Source organism: Lipomyces oligophaga (genome assembly GCF_038497815.1).
Source record: "Lipomyces oligophaga strain CBS 7107 unplaced genomic scaffold V1516scaffold_1, whole genome shotgun sequence".
Lineage (NCBI taxonomy): Eukaryota > Fungi > Ascomycota > Lipomycetes > Lipomycetales > Lipomycetaceae > Lipomyces > [Lipomyces] oligophaga.
In genome coordinates this window covers 870,915-889,337 of record NW_027117785.1, presented here as the reverse complement: position 1 = coordinate 889,337, position 18,423 = coordinate 870,915, and the positions used below count along the sequence as shown (strand labels likewise).

The 18,423-nt window shown below is 45.2% G+C and overlaps 7 protein-coding genes across 7 annotated transcripts; 2 read left to right on the top strand and 5 right to left on the bottom strand.

Moving 5' to 3' along the window:
• Positions 1-1,980: 1,980 nt before the first annotated feature.
• V1516DRAFT_645005 (uncharacterized protein) lies at positions 1,981-5,384 on the bottom strand. The gene is made up of 2 exons (XM_066920160.1): positions 4,897-5,384; positions 1,981-4,840 (listed from the first exon to the last, which is right to left on the bottom strand). The coding sequence occupies exons 1-2, from the start codon at positions 5,168-5,170 to the stop codon at positions 2,223-2,225; spliced, it is 2,892 nt and encodes a 963-aa protein (XP_066779785.1). The 5' UTR covers positions 5,171-5,384; the 3' UTR covers positions 1,981-2,222.
• An 821-nt stretch (positions 5,385-6,205) lies between these two features.
• Positions 6,206-7,977, top strand: V1516DRAFT_668071 (phosphatase 2C-like domain-containing protein). The gene is made up of 2 exons (XM_066920945.1): positions 6,206-6,395; positions 6,501-7,977. Exons 1-2 carry the CDS (start codon positions 6,353-6,355, stop codon positions 7,796-7,798), a joined length of 1,341 nt encoding a protein of 446 aa, XP_066779784.1. The 5' UTR covers positions 6,206-6,352; the 3' UTR covers positions 7,799-7,977.
• On the bottom strand, positions 7,811-10,321 carry V1516DRAFT_668067 (VHS domain-containing protein). Its single transcript, XM_066920944.1, has 6 exons — positions 9,857-10,321; positions 9,712-9,799; positions 9,571-9,646; positions 9,270-9,507; positions 9,163-9,218; positions 7,811-9,107 (listed from the first exon to the last, which is right to left on the bottom strand). The coding sequence occupies exons 1-6, from the start codon at positions 10,020-10,022 to the stop codon at positions 7,959-7,961; spliced, it is 1,773 nt and encodes a 590-aa protein (XP_066779783.1). The 5' UTR covers positions 10,023-10,321; the 3' UTR covers positions 7,811-7,958.
• A 119-nt stretch (positions 10,322-10,440) lies between these two features.
• Positions 10,441-13,628, top strand: V1516DRAFT_668061 (uncharacterized protein). Its single transcript, XM_066920943.1, has 4 exons — positions 10,441-10,626; positions 10,678-10,880; positions 10,927-12,256; positions 12,309-13,628. Exons 2-4 carry the CDS (start codon positions 10,757-10,759, stop codon positions 13,414-13,416), a joined length of 2,562 nt encoding a protein of 853 aa, XP_066779782.1. The 5' UTR covers positions 10,441-10,626; positions 10,678-10,756; the 3' UTR covers positions 13,417-13,628.
• On the bottom strand, positions 13,514-14,480 carry V1516DRAFT_617441 (polymerase/histidinol phosphatase-like protein; the record flags this gene model as incomplete). Its single annotated transcript, XM_066919366.1, has 2 exons — positions 13,514-14,275; positions 14,325-14,480. The coding sequence occupies 2 exons, from the start codon at positions 14,478-14,480 to the stop codon at positions 13,514-13,516; spliced, it is 918 nt and encodes a 305-aa protein (XP_066779781.1).
• Positions 14,481-14,881: 401 nt separating this feature from the next.
• Positions 14,882-17,208, bottom strand: V1516DRAFT_34744 (uncharacterized protein). Its single transcript, XM_066918934.1, has one exon. It carries the CDS (start codon positions 17,039-17,041, stop codon positions 15,029-15,031), a length of 2,013 nt encoding a protein of 670 aa, XP_066779780.1. The 5' UTR covers positions 17,042-17,208; the 3' UTR covers positions 14,882-15,028.
• Positions 17,209-17,570: 362 nt separating this feature from the next.
• V1516DRAFT_661674 (uncharacterized protein) lies at positions 17,571-18,355 on the bottom strand (the record flags this gene model as incomplete). The annotated part of the gene is made up of 4 exons (XM_066920382.1): positions 17,571-17,732; positions 17,781-18,091; positions 18,147-18,238; positions 18,297-18,355. 4 exons carry the CDS (start codon positions 18,353-18,355, stop codon positions 17,571-17,573), a joined length of 624 nt encoding a protein of 207 aa, XP_066779779.1.
• Between the last annotated feature and the right edge of the window lie 68 nt (positions 18,356-18,423).

The following is an 18,423-nucleotide window of genomic DNA, read 5'->3' as shown; positions in this document are numbered from 1 at the left end:
CTGCAACAGGACGGTGGCGGTCCATCCATTTTCTGCATTCAGCTAGAACGGCAGATTTGTGTTTTTTATTGACAAGTCTTTGTTTCGTACGGTCTGCTACACGTACATCTGGTGATCGAAAATGTTCATTTGTATATCGATTTTTTTATTGAGCAGTGGTGCTGCTGCTTTCGAGGATTTGAAACACGCATACATTTTCAGCTTGCATCGTCTACCCGTTCTGGGACGGAGAAGCCGACTGGCAGGCAACAAAAACGAGCAATAGACGAAAGACGATAGGACGCTGGCAACCAGCTGGATCAACAGCCCGACTAACGTTTTTAATTATCTTGGCTGCTCTTGCGACTGATAAGACAAGCTCATGAAGCTCGCATACATAGCAGCAAGCAGCTCTATAGCACGGCTAACAAGTGCCGTCGCGGGACACCGAGCGGGGCAGAGTGCGCACTGAGCAAAGCTAACATACTACCAGTAGAGGCCATTGCTTGCTCTTATCTTTGTGTGATTGCGATTGATATCAGTGCGCGATTGATCGCAGGGGCGTCAGACCACGGACAGACGACGCATCCGCTAAGTCGGGCTCCGTTCTCTACAGGATGACCGTGATATTATTGTAGTCCAAGTCAGAACGAACAGCAGCGGAAGAGCTCCCCAGATGACCCTGGAAGACACCAAGTCTGCGTAGAGTTCGTTCTGGTGGAATTCGCCGCCCTCGCCGCCGTCACCGTCGAATTAGTCGGTTGGCGCGCCACCTGGACAGTTGTGGTGGTTGGTTCAGATAACGTGGCACATATACGATCGCCGGAAATCAGCTTATACTGCGTGGCTCTCCGATGACTCGCAGGTTTTCTAAAGCCTTATTTTTGTTCGTTCCCGTTAACTTGCCTGGCTATCTTAGTTGATTTGGCTGATTTGGCTGAGTTGGCGGACGTAGGCGGCTTACAGAGCCAAGAAAAGCGTTTCGTAAGGACTCTCTGGAGCCCAACAACAGTTGTGTGAAAATGAGCCGTGTTTCGGCTCATCTGCGGACCTCAGACGTGTCGTCTTGTCTCGATAACAAGTTTCAGATTTTGACAACTTGGCCTTGCTTCGAATTAATCTCGTCCATGTCTGCTCCCCATTTCCGACATCCGGGCAACGCATACAGACAAGGGAGTCTTTGTCCGCAGACTCTATTCAATTCCCGAAACCTTCGCGCACTGCGTCGTTACTGCTAGCGTCCAGTCGGCCAATTAATGTTAATGCTACTGCGCACCAGCAAGGTTTGGGCTCTGCCCAGCTAAGCATAAGCTCGAACCTGGTCGAGCTCTTCGTCTCTTTCTTATCTTCTCGCGCTCCGCAGCGGCACGTTGATACTAACAATTAAGATTTCTCTCGCCGCGGCCACCGACACTTGGCCGGCAAGACGAGTGCACAAACAATGTTATGTTGGTTGCGCCTCGGGTTGTGCCTGGCCAGGACCGTCTAAATGTCGCGAATCCAAACCAGGCAAACGAGTACACTGTAAGCACTGCTTGTCTTCTCCTCGACGATTCCATTAGACTGTCTTTTTTTAGAGACTGAATGACTACTCACCTCTGCTACTCCCTTGCATCAACGGGCTGCCGTACTCTGCGCGTTCAGAGAGCTCCGTGGCATCTTCCGCCGACGCGCCCTCCCCATCGCCAGTTAGTCAATCAGGCCTAGTTTTGCTCTCGCTCACCTCCTGACCAAAGCTCATGTTAATTTATTAGACCTGTCCATTGGTGCGGACTGGCGGCCCCACATTGATAGAGATCTATCACTATCTGCTTCTGCTCGTCCATACATTGTAATCTGCGCTAACTCGTCTTTAACTCATGTTTCCCGCCAAAACTCCAATAGATGATTATAAATAGTCGTATCATAAGCAAGCACTCTTGGCATCCGTGGCATTATTCGCCGATCGGTGCCACCAGATTTTGCGTGCAGCCTAATTACAACGTCTACACAGAATATGTGAACAAAATTAATTTACTTCAAATACACTATAAACACAACGACACAAGCAAAAGCAAAAAAATTGAAGTAGAAATTCTACGCATTATGATGTACATTCAGCCTAGTTTGTTATTGATGCTGATTCTGCCTCACTCCTTTTAAATTTCTCCAAATTCCCGTATATTTCCGTAATCAAGCCCAATTCAAATCAATTCATAATTCCCATTCCTGATGTATACCCTTGATAACTATTATTCCCTGAGCTACTCGCCACCATACCCTGATGCCTGCAAAAAGCTATCCAAAGACTCCTCAAATATCAGCTCGGACGGACTCCACAGTTCCGCTCCTCCAGCTAAACCAGGCGTTAACAAAACTGCTTCACCAGCAATTCTTCCTTCTTCTAAGCCAGCAGATCCCCTGACTGCTCCGTTCATCGATCCATTACTTCTCGTCTCCGCAGCGCCGGCAGACGAGACCTGCTCAGTTGTTGAATTCGGCTGAGCGATGCTAATCTCGACTGCTGTTGCTGTTGACGCGCCTCCGTTATCTGAATCGATGTTCATAGCTTCATCTAGTAAATCTTCCATCTGATTCATTCCATTTACCGCCGAATGAACGGAAACTTTACTTTGCCCAGAGCCTACATGTCGTCGCTCGTTCGCCATCAGGTTCTCGCTGTCTCGTAAATACCGGTCTACGCTCTGCTGAGCAATCTCCATCGCACGCTGTTCCTGCAATGCAACAATTCGTCGCTGCTCAGTCTGAAGATCCTGCAGTCTCTTGATAAACAGCGGCGGTGGGCTATCAGAATCAGCAACGGCATTGCCAGTCTGTCGGGCTTGCTGTCCATTCGATGAATTAGCAGAATTCACCGGCTCGTCGACAGCCATTGCATTATTTGAAGATACAGACCGTGGCACAGTACTACCTGGTTCAAAAAGCGAATTCAGATTGCGCTGTGGAATACAAGGAACAACCGTAAACGACAATTCTCGTGCTTTCGTAGAATCATTTACCGGCTGTTTCTTCTGTTTGTCCGGTATCGCAGATCCGAGATAATTGAAAGCCTCCTGCAGTTCAGTCTCTGCCCATTGATCGACTGACGCCTCGCTACTGAGCAAATTAGACATATCTACTTCTAGCTGTAACAGGAAGCATTGCGATACTGGAAGACTCTCTTTTATATTGTCAAGTGCAGTCAACATAAAGTCCAGCTGAGCTCTTGTGGCCATACCCGCCGCTTGGCGGTCCATTCTCAATGCTTGAATGAAACACCGCGCAGAAATATATAAACAGAATGCTTGGAAAGCGTCAAACATAGATGCTCCAAAATGTGAACACTGACGCATGACTTCTGCCATCTCAGATGATGCCTGCATACACCGCTGCTTACTTGATTCAAGCTCGTTAACTTTTGATGAGTCGTTCCATGAACGCAATACTGTAGCCTGATGTAGACAAATGACAGAGGCGTGTATGGTCATATGCAGTTGAGCGATTTCGGGCGAAATAGCTCCAAACGATCGCTTTAGACGATCAGGGAGTTTAAGAACAATTTGATGGATCAAATTATCAAGACTGTGAAACCGCTCGTAAAATTCAGGAGGTTGCTGAGCACTTTTCGCAGCTGCACGTTCGCCTCGATGGAGATGTTTGTGAATCCGAGCAATAATAACAATTATCAATATTTTAGCTGCAAATGGAGATAGTGACTGTGGGAATTTATTCCGACTGTTAGGAGCCAAACAGTCATCAATCATCAACGGACTTTCCTTATTGCCGGTTTCAAACGCTTCCTCCGAGCTAGATAGTCCTGTGACAATATCCAATTCGTCCAAGATTCCTGCCCAACCCGTTCCCAGACTGGCATATATTGAAATCATATATGAACACCAGAACGTCCTCCGACGCTCCTCTACCTCAATCCAGTCTGCTGGAGGCGGAAGACACTGCTTCACAGTGACAGTAGGCGAGTCAACCAAATTTAGCTGTAACATAAGGCAAGCTCTAGTCGCTTGACCTACTGCACTCCAAGCTCGAGGAAAAGCCATAGTTTTGTATTCATACATCGCCATTAAAGTCCATGCCTGAACATAAGGCACCGACGCCATAGTTTCGCCCTGTCCCCGGTAATACACGCTGTGGAGATAGTTATATGCTCGCTGATGAAATACGGAAGCATGAGAGGAATACTTCTCGCTAGATACAGCAGCCATAGCCAATATAGCGTATCGAAGATATAGAGGCGGACCTGCTGGATGAGGAAATTGGCAGGCGGCCAAATATCGAGCTTTGTGAATCATAGGCGTACTTGGATGTATAATGGAGAAATACAGAGAGGTGAGTTCATCCATTTCTTCTTGAGGTGGCAATGGTTCCTCCATTCCAAGCGAGATAAGGTCAAATATTTTATGAGTAGCACCCGCGGGAAATGGAACTGGGGGAACCGTACCGTCAGCCTTGTCGAGGCCTCGCATATTTGGTAAATGCGGATGGGCGGTCGTTTCGTAAGGAAGCGATTGAGGAGCGGCATAACTAGTCTTGAAAGTCTTTGAAATCTTTGAAGGATCTAAGGCACTTATTGCAGCATACGGTTGAGGTTTTGGAGGAAAGGGGCTGCCGGTCACACCTGATGACGACTGCGTAGGAACGAAGTTCATCGCTAGTGAGCTGCGAACATTGTACAGATTTTCGAGGGCTTCTCGGTCGAGTTTGGAGCCATTAGATTCTGGAAACGGCTTTTTTGCCGAATGAGGATTATCTGAAGGGGAGGTCGAAGAAGCCGAAGAGGCTGAAAAGGAAGATGAATCGTCCACATTGCTCGCTGAGCTAGAAGATAGGGCAGAATTCTGCCGATCCAGCAAACTTTCAACATGGGCTAGAGGAGTTTAGTTAGAGGTTATATAGCAAGCAAGTCAAAAAAAATCTCCATACCTAGACGTTCTTCCAGCATCTTGACATGCCCTCGTTTTGGACCAGACTTTCGCCGAACATCTTCATAGACGCAATCGTGATGAAACCGAAGACAGGTGCTGCAGGAAGGACGATTGCCGTCACATCGAAGCTTTCGCTTTCTGCAAACAGTGCAGGCAATTCGCTTGGATATCGGTAATCTTTGAGCTTCATTTTGGGAACCAGATCCCTTGTTACCTTGACCGTTTTGATCGGAGAGAGACCCAAGTCCTGTACAATCCTCGCTAGATGACATTGCGGCAAAACAGCAAGCAAGCGCTGGCAAAAACTGGACAGAAGAGTATTAAAGAATAAAAGTGCGTGAAAAAAAGAAAAGTCTTGAGATTCTCGATGTCCTATAAATCCCGATTATGGCCCCTCTGAGAAGTCTATTGTGTTCGCGTCCTTCTCGTTGTGAAACGATGTTCTCTTCGTTTAGCCTGAATCCGCAAATGGTCATCATTCTAGTTCGGAAACAGATCCCAGCACAAGACCCATTGCTTTCCTGGTTTCAGCACGTTTATATCACGTGATAGCTTACCAGGGGTTTAGACGAGTGCATGGAAAATTCTGGGAGCAATTTGGGATGTGAGCACAGGGTTTGGTAGATGGTTTGGAACTTTGGCTATACGTAACCCTCAGCTTTGATCTGAATTGTGCTTCGACCGGTACAAACAGCACAGTGGAGACACCAAATGGCTGTTGGTCACGCTGAATCTGAAGTAAGCAGAGTGTGGTATCCGGACGTGGACTTCACCGACCTGGATTATTTTTCTTTCACGGAAACCTCATCACCTCACAATTATTTCTAGAACTTTTCTCCGCACGGTCAAGAGCTCATCTTCGGTACTGAACTTCGTCTCCCATGTTTGCTTGTCCATAACCAACTGTGTCTGCGGCTGATTGGGAGAAGACGTATGGCTGAGATGCGGTTCAAAATCTGTCGGAACCGCGTCCGGTTGGGCTAAGCTGAGCTTAGAGGGGGAGGGGCGATCGCGATGGTCGCAGCCAGGCCCTCGAGAGAGCTAGACTGCAACGTCCAATAAAACAACAATAAGCATCTGAATTAATGCCATTCGGAGATCTCTAAAAGCTGTTTTATTTCAGGCTATTTTATTTTTTATATTTCTTAATAGCTTCATTCAAGTTTCCCTCTCAGGTCATTTCGTTTAAAAAAGGCTTTGCCGGGGTGGGGTTGCCCGCCAAAGCCGCAGAGAACTCCCGGCGCCCCGCCGAGCCCTCCATCTCTGCTCAAGATTCTCGGTTTTCGAGCAATCTTTTTCAGAGCACCATAGAGCTTTCAACTTGTTCTCCCGCTCTCTACAGGGCCTTTATCCTGGCAAATATTTCTAACGGTATACCTTTCATACGATGGCTGTATTCGGCTCGTCGTAGGGTTGCTGCGTCTTCTCATCTCTTGTGGTCGTAAGAATCAGTCATGAACGCGACGATAAGCAGAGTAAATCGCGTAGGAGCTGGTGGTGAGTATTCTTTTTTTACACTTTTATATTGATGGAAGAAATTGAATAGAACTCAATTATTCTGCTCTTTCTATCCGACGTCAGTCCATGCACTAACCATTTTAGGATCTGCGTTGCGACCTCGAGGGCTCTTTTTTTCCTTTCGTTTACATTTGCCAGCATCATCGAGACTCTTTTCTTCGTACTACGTTGCTCCCGCCGTCAACGTCCAGCATCCACATCCTCCTGATTCATCCACTTCAGTTCCAGGAGCAGAGCAGCAGCCTAGATTGCGCATTCAACTTCAGCATTCACCTTCATACCTCGGTCACTTTTCTTCTAGAGTCACTAGGCCCTCCAATGAAGATCGCTATGCTCTCGGCGTCATTACCGTTCCTGCTGGCTCCTCTTTGACCCCGAGAGCACAGAAGCACTCTCCTGCGGTCTCGGTTCGACAGGCCTTCTTTTACAGTATATTTGACGGACATGGAGGGCCTGAATGTGCAGACTTTCTCTCACAGAATCTACCTGAATATATCGAACAGTGCAATCCTAATTCATGGGACGAACTAGAAAGAGACTGGCGAGAAAATGTAGGCGGTTACTGGGCTCGCTGGCGAGGCCATCACGAAAAATATAGCCGGATGCTGTCTAGCCAAAGCGATCTTGCTGTTCGACTTCCTATGGCATTCCTTCAAGCAGACTACGATTACACGATTGCAAATAAAAAAGCTGGATCTACCTGTACAGCAGTAATGATCTACTCCACATCACCAAACCCAATCCCATATTTTGCCGGCGGCCAGGCACGACTCACTATTGCTCATGTAGGAGACACTCGATGTATTCTTTGCGACGCGAATGGCCTCGCTCATCCTCTTACCAGCGCACATCATCTTTCGTCTACCATTGAGTCTGACCGACTACGTCGGTATGCATCCAGCTTTTTTGTTGACTCATTTGGAGAGGAAAGGTTTGGTAACGTTGAGAATACTCGGGCATTCGGAGATATCTCTATGAAAAGGCTAGGTGTTTCCGCAGAGCCCGATATCACGGAGTATATTCTCGGCGGGAAAGCCAACCCTGCAATAGATCCGGACGCTGGTAGATCTCCCACATTTGGTGGTAATGAGCCATTTTTAGTTTTAGTAACAGATGGTGTATCAAACTATGTGTCAGATCAAGAAGTAGTGGATCTGGTTACTTCAACTGGTTATCGTTCAGGATACGCGCGCGGAACTCCTCAAGATGCAGCCAGCGAAATTGTTAAATTTGCTGAAGCTGTAGGTGGCAATGATAATGCCACATGTTTAGTGATCCGGCTTTCCGGCTGGGCTAAGTGGATGGCAAAACCGACAGATCGTACTGGTGATCTTCGTGAATATCGTCTCCGAGAGGCTTTTGAAAATCCTCGCGGCAGATAGATTAAAACAGAGTAACGCGGACTACTATGATATTTAAAGAAAGAAAGATTAATACACAAACATAAAACTAGATGAGGTTATGCGAACGGGCGTCAGTAATATACACCACTTGGAGAACATAACGACAACCTGTTTGTCCATCAAAAACAATAACACTCTACTAAAATAAACCTTCTAAATCAATCAGATTGCTGCTCGTATTTTTTTGCTGTTGCTGCGGTTTTTGCTGCTGCAAGGACACCTGAGGCTCTGCAGCAATAGAAGTAGTAACTGGCAACCCCGGGGACGGCTGTTGAGAAACCTCAGATGTCCCATTCAGTGACACTGTAGTTGATGTCGGTACCGGAGGTGTGGGAACCGTTATCGGAACAAATCCCTGCATCAGCGAGGATGAATCGATCTGCGATCTTTGGAACTGAGGAAATGGCTGAACCTGAGAGGGCTGATTAGAAGGAACTGGTTGAACGTTCGAAGAATCTAATAATGCTGCCAATGATGGACCTGCGGATGAAAAACCAATAGTAGGCGTGGGCTGCGAATATTGAGACGACGTTGGTGCATTATACTGAGCCATGATAGAAGCAAGTAGCGGATTAGTACCAGTGGATGAAGTTTGCTGAGGTACAGGCGAAGGCGTAGCGGTCGTCGTAACTGGAGGAGAAAACCCTGACGGGCTTTGATTAGCTGCCGTCGGTGCACTATTATTAGTGAAAGGGACCGGTGTTGGAGATAAAAAGATGGGTTGCGTAGAGGATGCCGGTAGATCGTCATCAAAATCAATCAATGAAGCAGAAGGCGGAGCAACTGCGGTAGTAGTTGTTCTAGATGCAGCCATAGGCGTGCCTGCCCTGCTTGACTGCTCGGAATTCGAAGGTGTACTGCGCTTGGAGGACTTAATAAGGTCATATCGTTCGACAATAGAATTCAGATAGTCATTCAATGCCAACATTTTGTTGACAGCTTCCTCATCATCACCTTCATCTTTAATAATCTTTTGAATCTTTGGCTGCGCATTCTTCAACGCATTATACAGCTCTTCAAAGGCATCCTGTCTTCCAATAGCATCTCCATTCTTCACTCCGTCTAGCATCTCGTCAAGTAACTTCGCCTTTCTTTGAATCTTGGCCAAGTCCTCGGCAACTTTTGCTCTATAATCTGTGCGATGATCAGGGTCATATCCTGCAAGCACTTTCATTAGCTGGTTCGCCTCTAGCAAATCTGCAGGCGTTCCGCGACGAATCAATTCTTGTAATTTAGCTTCCTGAGCATCGCGCTCTTCTTCTTCCAATTCTTCAGCTGACTTTATATTCTACAAGATCATGTCAGGGCATACAAAGCAATATCAACATGAAATTCACACTCACGTCTGTAGGATTTAACACAGCAGCATCATCCCGGTTAACCGTCGGAAATGTATAGCCTTGAATTTGTTTTAGTGCCTCATACTTAATCCCAATTAAGATTCATATACCTTTATACGACAATAATCTGTGCATATCACGGATAAAACCCAAATCTTCCTTATATCGGCTGGTCTTGCATATCGTCTCCTTCCATTCCTCGATTGCCTCGAGAATCAAGGCTTGCGTACGGCTGGTTCGGGGAGGCGGACGCTCGGGAAATTTTCGAACAAATTCATTCAAAAATTCTTTCCGGGAAATCTGCAAGTGGAAGGGATATCCACAATTCTTGACGCAAATATCAAGTAGCTGTATTCACTTACGTCAGCCAGTGAAGCAGTTTTCTTGTCACGCGAGTGGGGATGAACTTACAGCTAAAGCCAAAATGGATACGGCAGACATTCGACTATTTACAAGCTTCACAATCTGAGTCGCGGCTTCCCGAGCACTGATGACGAGTCAGCACGCACTGACGAATGGGCATAAGTTAGGAGGCGATTGATGATAACTTACGAACTGCCTTTTTTCTCATTGATCAAATCAGCAATCTCCAAATTCAAACCCAAATTGGGTTCCAGATTCGAAGGATCGCATGCACGTTCTGAAATAAAAATTAGAACTCAGTTATTCAGGAAGAAAATTCAGAAATTGAAATTACCGATAAGCCTGCTTAACCGAGACCGCTCAGGAACATCGGACCGGGATGAAGTCGATCCCATTCCCGAAGAAGAAGTTAAGGGATCGCGAACCCTGAATCTTTCCGTATAAGACTCTGATCTGGATGGCGGACCACCAATAGAGTCTGAATATCTGCTGAACGACATTTTGTTGGCGATCTATTGCTTAGTGTGCGGTTTTGGTCGATAAGAGATGGGAATTGAACGTAGTCGAGTCGCTTGCTGGAAGGTTATAGACAAGCAGCCTAAAACATTCGAATCTTATCAATAATATAGTGTCCGCGGTTGCAGCTCTTGTCGGCCGAACACGGGCTGCGCAAGACAAAAATTAGCACAACCTTTCACAGGAAGGAAATTGAAGAGAAAACTAGTGCACTAGTGAAGGTGTGCGAGGCTTCCTTTTGCCCTATGCTGAGACGGACAGAGCAGATTATACCAGTGTGCGGCGCCCACGGTGGATCGTCGGTTAAGGCACAGCTAGCTAGAACGAACTGTCTACACTGATTTTTCGACTTCGCGTTGGGAATTTGCCTAATATTTCTTGGCTTATAGTTTACTAGTTGCTACATTGTTCCTCTATTATTTGAAATTCACCTTCGTATTACTTGAGCGCAGAAATGTCGCGGAATAACGATTACGATGGTTAGTCGTCAGTGGTCTGGCGGAGCTGGCGCCTTGCATGCATTTCTTACTTACACAATTCCAGAAGATGACTTCTACGATGAGGACGAGGATTACGACAACCAAGATTGTTAGTCTTACTTAATTGTAGATTATTCTAGCTAATATTAATTCATTGCAGCACTGAGCCCTGAAGATCAGCGTGCGTCTAATTTAAATTGTTCTTCTCTAAAGAATTGTTTAACATTTCACCAGAGCAAATGGACGATGCTGTTTCCTCGGTAAAGCGGATCATGTCCGGTACCTCGATCACAGATGCGCAGATCCGAGATGCCGTTTGGACCTATTACTTTGATGTCGATGAATCTGTCAAAAGTTTGAGAGGTTTGTATCTGACTGTAATTTTTTGTTTTTTTGCTTACGCAAACAGATATTTTACGAAAACAAGATGCAAAAACAAAAGCCAAACAGAAGGCTGCTCCTGAAAAAGGTTTGTTATCGTCCTGTTCGTTGTCTCATGTATGCTTGCTGTGTGAAGTGGGAGTTCATTTTATATCGCCAAAGTTATCTACTCAATCCAGAGGTTTGCCATCGCACAAGCATAGTTACAATGGCTATGAATGCCACTCCAATGAAGATCCTTCATCCGTTCACTGTAAAAGACTAAAGACTATTGAGGAGAATCTGCCTTTATCATTCAGAGAACAGATTGTGAGTCCTTCCGTTTTGTTCAAGGATACTCCATGGGACCTGTCCTCCGAGGATTTGGTCGATATATTTCCATGTCGCGATCAGAAGATTCGAGGCGGATTGCTAGGTGGCTCCTCCAAGCTAGCTGCGTTAGCAAGGGCCAGAGCTGCAAAACGTCTTCAAGATTCAAATTCTTCTGTGCAGGAGCAAGATGTGACAATGCAAGATGCCCCTCCTCCTGAGCGTCCGGTGTCTACAATCTCTGCCCAATCTTCTGGTCGCTTGACAGCCCTGATCTCTGATCGCAACAAGGCCTCTGGACATGAAGCTTTTAGTCTTGCGCCGTCTTTATCGTTTGAACCTCAACAAACGCCATCTTCTTCTCAATCTGCTTCCGCAATATCTGCCCACTCTCAAGCTGTGTCACCCCCGACTATTCCGCTAGACCTGAGTGAGCCATCTGCGATATTCTCCTCCTCGGCACCATCTGGGTTTGCATTGTCTTTGTTTCATGAGATTCTTTGCGATGAAGAGGAGCAGATGGTTGATATTGACAATTCCTCATACCTTTCTTCTTCAACTCCATCTGATCGAGCTATGTCACACAGAGACGACATTTGGCGAAAGATTACTAACAGTCCTCTCTTTTATCTTCCAGTTTCTGCTAAGCAAGTCGAGGATATTTCTAAGAGTTTTTCAAAGCCTAGTCCGGATGAAGTTATCAAATCGGCACGTAGTACGAAAGGTGGTACTATGAGCGCTGCAAAGTCAATCGAGAAGGGAGTTGCTTCTTTAGCAATAAAAGAAGGAAATATGACTACCACTGTCAAACAGCCTCAGGTTAATGTAGTGCAGGAATATAAAAATTCTAAACGAAAGGCACATGTCAATTTTGTGGTGGTCGGACACGTGGACGCCGGCAAGAGTACGCTTATGGGTCGATTGCTATACGATGTTGGTACTGTTGATGAGCGGACATTAAAAAAGTATCAGCGAGAATCGGACAAGATAGGAAAAGGCTCTTTTGCTTTGGCGTGGGTATTGGACCAGAGCGAAGAAGAACGTGAAAGGTTGGTTTTTTGGTGACTGTCGATCTGAATTAGACTTAACATTTAAACTCAGGGGTGTCACGGTAGATATATCATCAAATGATTTTGAATCTTCCAAGGTGGCATTTACCATCTTAGATGCTCCGGGTCATCAGGACTTTGTACCAAATATGATTGCTGGTGCCTCGGAAGCTGACTTTGCGGTTCTGGTGATTGATGCGTCAACCAATGCATTTGAGTCTGGCTTTGTACAGTCCGGACAGACAAAGGAGCATGCTATCCTAGTGCGTAGTTTGGGAATTCAACGTCTAATAATCGCAGTGAACAAATTAGATAATGTCAATTGGGCAGAATATCGGTATGATGAAATTAAGAGCGCATTACAAGCTTTTTTTCAAGCCATCGGATTTCCGGCGTCGCAAACTTCATTCATTCCATGCAGCGGACTCAGTGGTGACAATATTGTCAATCGTTCGGCTGAACCGTCTTTTAGAGAATGGTATAAAGGTCCTACACTTTTAGAGGAGCTTGAGAATCTTGAATCTATTGAGCGGGATATAACAGGTCCATTACGAATTTCCGTTAGCGATGTGTTCAAAACAAATACATCTAGTTTGCTTAACGTGAGCGGCCGAATAAATTCAGGAAATGTTCAATTAGGGGAGACAGTGATTGCAGTTCCAAGTATGGAGACAGTACTGGTCAAATCAATCAGCTCAGGTGAAGAAAAGTTGAAATGGGCTGTTGCAGGCGATAATATTCAGATTGGGATTACAAACGTGAGTGAAATTTCTCAGATACGGGCAGGAGATATTCTTTGCTCGATAAAGCAGCCATTACAGCGAGTCTGCTCATTTGTTGCTCGGGTAGCTGTTTTTCAGCTTCGAGTCCCGCTGATCAAAGGATCCAATGTGCTTATGTATAGAGGACGTACTCAACAGGCAGGACAAATTGTCAAACTTATTTCAACGGTCGACAAATCTACGGGAAAAGAGTTAAAGAAGAAACCTCGGCATCTTTCCAGTGGACAGACAGCATTGATCGAGCTTGCTGTCATAGGTCAAGGTTATTTTCCGACTGAGACATTCAACAGTAATAAGGACATCGGAAGAATAGTGCTTCGTCAAGAAGGAACAACAGTCGCCGCAGGCATTGTAGAAGAGATTATCAAATCGGACTAGGATATAACCAGCTAATTGTACAATATTTGAACGACAGTGTACGTGGGTGGGCCCGACGAGAGATAAATTACGAATGTAAATACTTCATTATAAAGTTTTATAAATTATTATACTGATTCCAAAACGAGTCAGACTTGAGACGTTCGACTTCATCTGCTTTAACGATAGTGTTTCCGGAACTGTCTAAATCCAGATAATAAATCTCTGTGATGCCCATACTGATTATGTATTCAAATACTTTGTGGAAATTTAAGCCAATCTGGGCAAGTCCATGGCTATCGTCCGAAAAACAAAATTTTCCACCCTTCTCTAGAATCAACTTCACGATGTCGGAACGAGGATAAGGTTCAGTCCACCCTTTTCTTATAGCGGCAGAGTTCAACTCGAAAAGGCCACCATATTCAACAACAATCTCGACATTGCGAGTCACCTTGTCCCACACTCTTGGCCACCGAGACGCGATTGGCGATTTTGAGGAGTCCGAGGTATCAAACAAGCGAATAAGGTCAAAATGGCCGACCACCGGCGGGTGGAGATTAATTAGCATTTCATACTGCTCCTCGAAATAAGCCGAATATAAGGCTTCTGGTGTTCCGCCGGAAGCCTGCATGGCTTGTTCCCATAAGGCTCTATCGAAATCAATGGGGACTGTCTTTACATGATGGACAGAGCCGACGAACATATCGAATTTGTATTTTTTTTGAAGTAGCTGGATTAGAGACAAATACGAAGGCCGGATGTAATCTGTTTCAAAACCAACAAGAAGCGAGATTGTGCCTTTGTATTGCTCCTGAAGCCGGCGTGCATGGCTGTAAAATCTATCAAAGTTCGAGTCAAGATCAGCAACAGTCAGTTGCGACTAGAGTGGGTCAATAAACGCATACAAATATTCTCATAGATAAAATCACCTCTTCAGGATAGAGATCCGACAGGTTGTTTCGGGGAATGTGTTCAGTTAGACAGTAAGAGTGGAATCCCATTTTCACGGCTTTCTCGACTATATCGTCCAAATGGTCTTTCGCATGCAAAACATAGTCGCCGCTGTGCGAATGATGTGAGTGCATATTTGTTTGGATTTCAACAGAAGCTTCCTGTGCTTGCTCTTGAAGCTCTGAAAACACTTTTTGTTTCTTACGGTGATTGCTCTGCGTTTGCGTAGTCACAGTAACTATATCTTCATGGGATGTGGTACTTTGAGGGATCAGTAATGCGGCATCCTCATCGCTCCCAAATAAGGTCCACAGGGCAAATACGAGTGCAAGAACGAGCAGTGCAGCAATAGCTGGTCGACGCAATCTCATGCGCGCCCCAAATATCATATTGAAGCCGTGTACTCCGATCCTGGCTTTCTTCTCTTGATAGCAATCAAAAAAATAAGTCTGCCGACGCGTCGCCAGCAAGCTGCTCGCTTGACCGTTGCTTCTGTCTTGATCGGGTGAATAGTTACTGAGCCTGCTGTGATAAGATGGGATATTAGCGTCCGATGTGACCGGTAGAATACAGCGCCTCTTCAAAAATCAAAGCTATCGACATCACATCGGCAAGAGACTAATGATACAATAATTCTCATTTTCTGGTAAATAAACCGTTATACGAGCGCCATACTTAAAAATTATCTCCGAAATCCCCCTCCGCCATCTCTTCTACGCTTCTGCGGTCTGTCGCTGTGGCTACTACTACCACTAGCACTATGTGCCGGTGAAATACCAACTCGGCGTGCAAACTCGTTTGACGGGCCTGATGGCGGCCATCTCGAACTTGTTGAACTATGTCCCCGTTTCGACTCCTCGCGCTGACGTTCACGTTCTGCTCGTTCTTTTGCGCGTTCGCGTTCAATTTCATCTTGTTTTCGTCTATTTAGCTTGTCTCGTGCCTCACTAGTGCCTTCTTGGTCGTCCTTTCTCCGCACACCTGCTCTACGATTGCTACCAACTGTAGTAGCAGGAGCAACGTTGCGGCTCTCGTCTCTTGCGCGGCTTCTGCCATTCCGCTGATCATGCACGTTCGAGCCATCTTTGTCTTTGTCTTGGTCTCGTTCCTGGTCTCGAATTCTGGTTCGCCGTTCTCGGTCTTGCTCCTCCTCTCGAGATCCATTTTCTCGGCCAAATCTATCCCTTATGAAATTTCTGTCAGAGGATCTTTCTGGCTCGCGCGCCCTGTCGCGGTCTCTAGCCCGATAACGGCCATTGTCTTGTGCACGACTGTCGTGGTGGACTCGTGTTCTGTCAATCTGTTCTCTTCTACTCGAAGACACATCCGAAGCTCGTATGATTGGGTTAGATAATGAATTAGCAGGACCTCTTAATGCTGCGGGGCCGGTAGGCGGGGATTTACCGATAGCAGTCGAGGTTTTGAGTTTGGCTGAACTTGAAATGGAAGACTCTGCAGGCTTTCGTCGGATAGCGCGCTCATACTCAAAATCCTCTTCTTCATCATCGTCGAAACCTTCATTGATGTCAATTCCAAATGCATTATAGCTAGCGTCAAGAGCCGATGTTGTCTGTTGCTCTGATCTTGGTCTTGTGGGAATTTCCGTTTGATGCTGGTCGGACTCTTCAGTAGCCAAGTTTTTGCTAGCCACTGTTCTATCCTCAGTCTGAACAGTCTTAGACTCAGAAATAGAATTAGTAGGTGAAAGAGATCTTGAATGGGGGCTATAAGTTCTAGGAGTTTGGCCTCCCGATCGAGAGTTTGACCTTGAACGTGACCTTTTGCGATGATGTGAATGAGAAGAGTGGTGATGGTGGTGATGGTGCCTTTCACGGGAATGCTCACGTCTGCGCAAGTGCTTTGATCGGTCATGGTCGTCTGAATCTCGTCTTCTGTTAGGGCTTGGATACTCAAAATTTGAGCTTAAAGTCTGAGTGTTGCTTTGTTCGCTTGTGTTACCATTGGCATTCATATCTGTTGGTATTTGTTCACTTTGAATGTGATTGTTGGAGTTTTCCAATTGCACCTGCTGATCTTGCTTAGCCTGGCTGGAAGACGACTCGGGTTCGGTACTACCGGTCAACTCAATCGCTGCTGATTCATTCATATTTACTTGTCGTGGATGCGGTTCTTGGTTCATCATCATGTGTGTACCCATTTGCATACCTCCTCGATTATCATACCAACCATATCTTCCAGAGTTATGGCCAGCATACTGGCCACTGTTATGATGATAAGCTCCTTGATTACCATTCATATATCGTTGCCTATTGTTCATATACCCCTGATGATACTGATATCCTCCCGGTGTCATATTGCCATAACCGCGCTGACCGAAGTTTCCTCTTCGATACCCACCATGCCCGTAAAATTCACCTTGACCTTGTATGATTTGACGATATCCGTTTTGCACATGAGTTCCCATTGTATTATTTATGGTGGACGGTATGGACTGTTCGGACTCCAAATCTTGGCCGGTCCCTGAACTGGGATGGCTGTTCAGATTCTCTGAAGTTGCAGATTTGTCAAAAGGTTGGTCTGAGGTATTTTGTTGCTCTGCTGATCCGTAATATTGTCGATCATTTGCGAAATTTGAACTGTCAATATATTGCTGGTTTAACGTTTCTTCCTGTTGATTCGGTTGCTGCATTTCCTGTTGCTGTTGATTCCAGTATCCGAAATTCCCGTTACTCATGAGATTCGGTTGATAGCCTTTTACGACAAAATAAAAACAATTAGTTATTATCCAAAATAGTAGAAGGAAAGGAACGAAGAAACTTCATGGCTTTAAAACACAATAACAATCACACTATTCGAATAAATCAGAGAGAGAAAACCTTCTCCATGAGAGCAAGATTCAATATAATGTAAAAACATGAAAACTTCAAGTCATAATTATGCAAATAGAACTTTTCATCAACTAGTTTCATACGTTTCTTCAAATCGTCGCATGCATAGTTTCTTGAAGTCCAATGTGTATTCTAGATCATACAGATCAATAATCAATCCAAATTCATACATCATGCAAAATGAACACAAAATTGAACACAATTATCAGCTCTTGCCCTCTGAAAATGAGCGAGGCGCTTCTCTCTCTAATTCGCTCACAAAGAATAACAATATACAAGCCTGAACTCCTACTCATGCAAATAGAAATCATAAACCATAACCCAATGCAAAAGGATAAAAAAACCATAAGAATATTCAATCAAAATCAAACAAGTTTAAATCATACCATTATTCATGTTCATAAGACCCATATTAACACCTGCCCATCCGGAAGCATTTTGCATACCAATGCCAAATCCTGAAGCCATATAAGGAGGAATGGAAGATTGAGGGCCCCCAGATAAAGGCTTGGTATAACCAGATGGATCTGAGAGGTTCTAGTTTTATTAGATACATCCAAAGCGGAGACATATGAGAATTCTTACCTCCTCAGACACGTTTCGTGCGACCTCTTGTAATTTTGCTGCGGATTCAGCGGGCGGCCCCGATGCTACTGTTCCAGAATCTACATCCTTGACAGCATCTCGCTCGATAGGCAATGTCTCGGGCGCCTGAATCTGTTGAGAAGTCGGATCAGACTCGCGATCTTTGGTCTGAAGATCTTTCGACCTCTTTTCTGCATGCTTCAAAAATACATTAATAGTAGTGCGCAGTGAATTGTTTGAAACAATTTCCGAGGATAGTAATGGACTATGTTTACAAATAGGACAATAGTCTATGACCTGATGCTTGCGACCTTCAGCTGATGTTAAAATGGCAAATCCCCAAAAGTGAATAAGTTGTACACATACAAGATCCGCAAATGTTAGAATTGCAGCATGTCAATTTGACCGGATCTCTGGCTAGTTCTTTGCAAAGTTTGCATTTTAAACGCTCAGGAATACTAATTGCTCACGTTAAAAAACTTATTGGTAGAACTCTTATATTTTGAAGGAACTTACGGTAAATCATGTAATAGACTCGTGGGGGAAGAGGCCGCAACAGTCGCACTAGACGCCATATCCCATAAATATCTATTGTGTCGACTAAACAACAAATTCCAACTATGATCGCACGACCAATACAACT